Here is a 5,378-nt window from a genome sequence, read left to right as displayed (position 1 = left end):
GGGAGAGAGGGCGGGAGGGAGGGAGACGCCCCCACCCCCGCTGAGCCTGGTCCCGCCCCCTCCGCCCAGGCTCTGCCCCTGGCACCTCCGAGCTCCGCCCAGCGGCCCGGCCTGGGTCTCCGACTACCGGTCCTGGGACGTGCCTCGCTCGCGGCCCCGCCTCCCGTCGCTCTGACCGCCCAATCCTAGGATGCGTCCAGCCTCAACCCGCCTCCTGGGCGTTGGGCCCCGCCCTCTAAGCGCTGGCTGACCAATCCTGGTACGGGCTCCACCTCCAAGCGTTCTAACTGTGCAGTCCCTAGAGGGGCGGCCCCGCCTCCTGAGCCTCAGTGGCCTGAGGTCCCGACTGTCCCTGGTGTTTCCCAGGCCTCGTCCCCTACGAGGTAGCCTGAGACTGGACTGCGTGCCTGCACACCCTGGGCCACCCAGCCCTGCCTGTCAGGAGGCTCCGACCCCCCAGCTGGGACAGAGTGGTGCCATCCCACAATCCTAGACCCCACCTACCTTGAGGACCCTCACAATCCAGATCGCATTCCCCCAAAGCTCTTGGCTCCTAAGGAGCAGTCAGCCCAGGGAGACTCTGGTGAAGAGGAAGCCCTGAGTTAGCCACACAGGTGCAGGCAGAGGCCTTTGCAGTCTCAATTTTGAGATGAGCAGTGTTGGTGGAATTTGTCGCTTCCAGCCTTATAGGTTGATGTGATGATTAAATGAGTTAAACTGCAGCAAAGGCCTTAAGACAGTGCCAGCACTTAGCACCAGGTATTACCTGTTAGGATGATGTTCTGTATTACAAGCAGTTCTGTGACAAAATCCTTGTTCTGCCCAGTTTTTATTTGCACGCGTTTGCATGTTTCTCCTGGGGAGGCGAGATTCTGAGGGTCAAGAAACAACCTGCCTACTGCTGAAATTGTACCCACCTCTTCTTAGGGTGGCAGGCTGGTTTATGTGCCCGAGAGCAGGGCAGGAAATGCTGGGTGCTTAAAAAATCTCAAGCCAGTGTTCCACTATTGGAATTTCTGATTCAGTTAGTCTGATGGAGCTGCAGACCCTGTGTTTTTTATGCAAAGCTTCCAAGGAGACTTGATGTGCAGCTGGAGAACCACTGGCCAGAGGGAGCCCTAAGCTGAAAGTGATATTTGCGGAAACTTGGTTTGGCTGAGCAGAAGCTGTGTGTGCAGGACTAGGGCAGGGGCACTGAGACAACCCGGGCAGTGTGTGGCAAAAACTTGGCCCAGGGCCCAGGGCTAGTTGGGAAAATACACTAACCTGGGTGAGGGATATCCTATAGGGAATAGCCATGACCAGAAGTAGGAGGTCAAATTATTTCAGTTGTTCAGTTATTTATAACCTATCTTGTACCTGGAAGGATTTCAGTTCAAGGGATGTGAAACATGAACACGAAAGCAGAAGTTAAAATCAGGGTGAAAAGAGAAAGAAAATGAGTGCACAGTGAGGCCATGATCAGTGCTATTGGATTGAAGCATTAAGTCACAGGGGACATGACAAGGGCAGTTTTGTGGCATGATGAGATAGAAATCTGACCAGTGGGGTTCAAGAGGCATGAAGTGGGAATGGTGAATAGAATTTGCCTTGGTGCTTTCTAGCAGCTAGTGGGAAAGGGAAACAGTGGTCAGAGTGGAATTTTAAGTGTTTCTTCATTTGTTTAAGGAACATTTAATGAGCACCTACTATGTGCCAGGTGCTCATTAAATGCCAGGGTACAGCAATGAACAAAACAAAGATAACTGCCTCATGGAGTTGGCATAAAGGGCAGAGGGTAGAGGCTTTTCTAGTTTGTAAAGGTTTGTCTACTGCAGATAAGAAACAATAAATTATGGAGCATGTGAGAGATTGATAGAAGCTATGGAAAAAAACAAAAGTGAAATAAGGGAAGAGGAATCAAGAGTGTGAGCTAGAAGTTTATTTTTTTTTCTTTTTCTTTTTTTAAATATATTTTATTGATTTTTTACAGAGAGGAAGGGAGAGAGATAGAGTTAGAAACATCGATGAGAGAGAGACATCGATCAGCTGCCTCCTGCACATCTCCCACTGGGGATGTGCCCGCAACCCAGGTACATGCCCTTGACCGGAACCGAACCCGGGACCTTTCAGTCCGCAGGCCGACGCTCTAGCCACTGAGCCAAACCGGTTTCGGCAAAAGTGTGAGCTAGAAGTTTAAATAGAGTATTAGGGTGGAGCCACCTTGAGAAAATAGCATTTAAGTATACAGCTGAAGGAGGGCAGGGCAAGCCGTGTGGATATTCAGGGGAAGAGTGTTGGAAGAAGGAATAGCAAGTGCAAAGGCCCTGTCTGGTGCCCTGCTATGTACATGGTACGGTGAGGGGAACGTGTGGCTGCAGCACAATGAGGAGTGGGAGAAGACGAAGGCAGGGAGGTGCAAGGAGGACTGATTTTTTCTTCTGGTGAAAAAAATCTAGTGGGAGCTCTGGTGGGATTTATTTTTGCCTTTGTTAAGTGCAGAATTTAAGTTTCCTTTATAAGTGCAGAGAAGTCATGTATCTGGCTTAGATGTTTAAAGGAGCCCTCCTCAGGGTGTGTGTGGTGGGAGGAATGGGTGGGGTATGAGTTGAAAGAAGGTTGGCCAAGAGTTGACAGTTATTAAAGCTGGTGATGGGTTCAAGGAAGTTCACTCTCCTCTTCTCTCTAGCTTTGTATGTGTTTGCATTTTTCTTTTCACATCTTAAACTCCTACCAAGAAAATCAAAAGAATCATCCTGACTCCTATGTTGAGACTGTGGGAGGGGAGGGCAGGAGGAAGAAGATGACTCCACTGGTCCAGGTGAGCCAAGATGGGGTGGCCGGAGCAGGGTCATAGGGAAATGGAGAAAAGTGGTTGAACTTGGGACCAGCAATGTTCTCAGATGGGTGTGGATATGAAAGATGCCCCGGGTTTGAGCCTGAGCACCTGGAAAGTTGCAGTTGCTGTTAACTGAGAAGGACTTTGTTGGGGGACAAAATGACAGCTTGCACGTGAGACCCCTACATGGGGTGTCAGGAAGGTGGTGGAGGTGCTGTTGTGGTGGGGAGAGAGCCAATCAGGAGATGCAAATGTGGGAGTCACCAGGGTGGTGATGGTATGGTGATGGATGCACATGGACCGAGCACACAGGTCTGAGCCCACTGCCATTCTCTGTGCTTCCGGAAGTCAGGGAGATGAGGAAGAAGCAGCAGCCTGGGAGGCAGGTGTAGGAACAGGTGGGGTGGTGTCCTGGAGGCTAAGGGTCCAATACTGGGGAGCCAAATGGGGTGCCATCCCTGGTGGGTGTAACGGGGCCGTTTGTGGCATGGTGGGGAAAACGCTGACCAAGGGCTCAAGGAAGATGAAGGAGCAGACATGGAAACCAAGAGTGTAGACAACTCAGTCGAAGAGTGGTCAAGGAATGGGGCAGAAGTTGGTCGTGAAGGGGCTCAAAGTCATTTTTACCCAAGATGTTAGAAATACCAGCTTGTTTGGATGCTGGCGGGAATATCAAGTCAAAAGTGAAATCGAAGGGCAGAGGAGAGCAAGGGACTGTTGTTGCTGGCCACCGTTTGGTTGTGGCCACTGAGAGGAAAGTAAAGCCAGGCCCTGCAAAGCCTCAACAACTGTTGTCCTCGAGTGCAGGTGGTGGCCACTGCAGGGAGTCACGAAGATGGTAGAACTTGGAGAAGCAGGCAGTGGGGGAACGTAGTTTGCGTTGAAGGAGAAAGCGCTGTGTTAAGGTCAGAATGAGGCCTGACTTCCTGTGATCCTCACAGCGACTCTGCGTGGGAGGCACTGCTGTTACCCCACTTCACAGATTGAGAAACTGAGGCTCAGAGGGGATGGCACTGCTTGGGATTACACAGCCAGTCAATAACAGAGATGCAACTTGAACTGGGATCTGACCAACGCCAAGCCTGTTCCCACCACAAACACTTGGCATTCTCAGCACCCCAGTCATGGCAAGGCCTTGAGTGATTGTAGGTGGCACGGTTGTTTGGACTTGGGTTTGGGTAAGGATCTGGCAGCCTGGCCCTTTAGAGGGGGTAGAGGCTCCTGAGATGGGACAGAGGGAAGCAGATCCCAGGGCAGAGGTCAGAGCCTGGGGCAGGAAGGACAAAGGAGCCCTGAGGAGCTATCCTGGGACCAAACTTGAGGTGTGGGGGCTGAGAATTGTTATCAGGCTGGATAGGGGACTGAGGGGATGGGCAGTGGAGCTGAGGAGAGACCCTGGGTTGGCTGTCAGGATATTTGTGGTAAGAGCAGGGCGGTCAGTGTTCCAATGCCTGGTCTGTGATAATATTAATAATCATAATGATCATTGCCACCATTTGCTGAATGATTACTAATCGCCAGAGCTGCACCAAGCTTTTTACAATGCATATAACCTCATACCAACCTCACGAGGAAGTTGCTGTTATGATTCCATGCTCCAGATGGGGAAACTGAGGCATGGGGCAGCGAGGTCACTCACCCAGGGTCACAAAGCTTACTGCTGCAGTTTAGAAGAAGAACAAGGAAACAGCCAGGGTGACGGGAGCAGACCTGGAAGTCTGGTGGCAGGAAGGCAGAGGGAAGCCCCTGCCAGGTCTGAGAGAGATGGCGCCAATGGACCTGCCCTCAGTCTGGGTTGAGCCGGTGCTGGGCCATAGCCACGCGGCCCGAGTGGAATCAGGAACCCACCCAGCAATCTGGTGGCCGTCCCGGTGTGGGAGGCCAGGAGAGCCTGGGCTTTGGGCCTGGCCCTGCCAAGGCATTAGGGGTGAGTTAATTAAACGTTTGACCAAATATAGCAGGCTAATTTTTAAGTTGATAATTTTGTATGGCCTGTGAGTGATGTTATAAATATCCAAATGGCCCTTGGCAGAAAAAAGGTTCCCCACCCCTGATTAACAATATAGGGTGTAAAGACAGACCCAGTGTATCTGGCATGTGGATTATATCAGGGATTATGGGAAAGGGGGTTGGAGCATTGATTTCTAATCATGGAAGAGAGATTTGGAGTGACTGTTTGGAAAGGAGAATCTTCTTTGGAAAATGGATAAAAGCATGGACTGTATCCCAAACAGACTACAAAATGGAAGCAACCTGGATTTATTCATCATGTAAAGGGTAGAAAAGATATCTTCAATTTTCTAGAAGAGACAACCATGTGGATAATTCATAATTTTAAATGATTAATGAAGAGTAATTGCCAGAGATCAGTGCCATCCATAGCATATTAGTTTTGGTCGATAGATTCTTCTTCTACAGATTTTTATATTATAAAATTAGGTTACAACTTCTTTTTGTTAAACTCATTTACTCTTCTACCTTACTCCATTCTTTCATTATCCCTGTAAATTTGTTTAGTTTCGTTTAATGGCTGGGATATTTTTATCTTGTCTTTTATTTT

General features: G+C 49.8%; 1 protein-coding gene across 1 annotated transcript in view; it reads left to right on the top strand.

Moving 5' to 3' along the window:
• Nucleotides 1-5,378, top strand: part of ZNF653 (zinc finger protein 653) — a 19,045-nt gene that overhangs the window by 1,090 nt on the left and 12,577 nt on the right. Inside the window, exon 2 of the mRNA XM_015565363.1 lies at nucleotides 367-383. Within this exon, the coding sequence (XP_015420849.1) occupies nucleotides 367-383 (17 nt within the window). The remainder of the gene's footprint in view (nucleotides 1-366; nucleotides 384-5,378) is intronic.

The sequence above is a fragment of the Myotis davidii genome, unplaced genomic scaffold (assembly GCF_000327345.1).
Source record: "Myotis davidii unplaced genomic scaffold, ASM32734v1 scaffold1439, whole genome shotgun sequence".
NCBI lineage: Eukaryota > Metazoa > Chordata > Mammalia > Chiroptera > Vespertilionidae > Myotis > Myotis davidii.
Note: the sequence above shows the minus strand (reverse complement) of the source record. Positions and strands in the feature narration are given on the sequence as shown.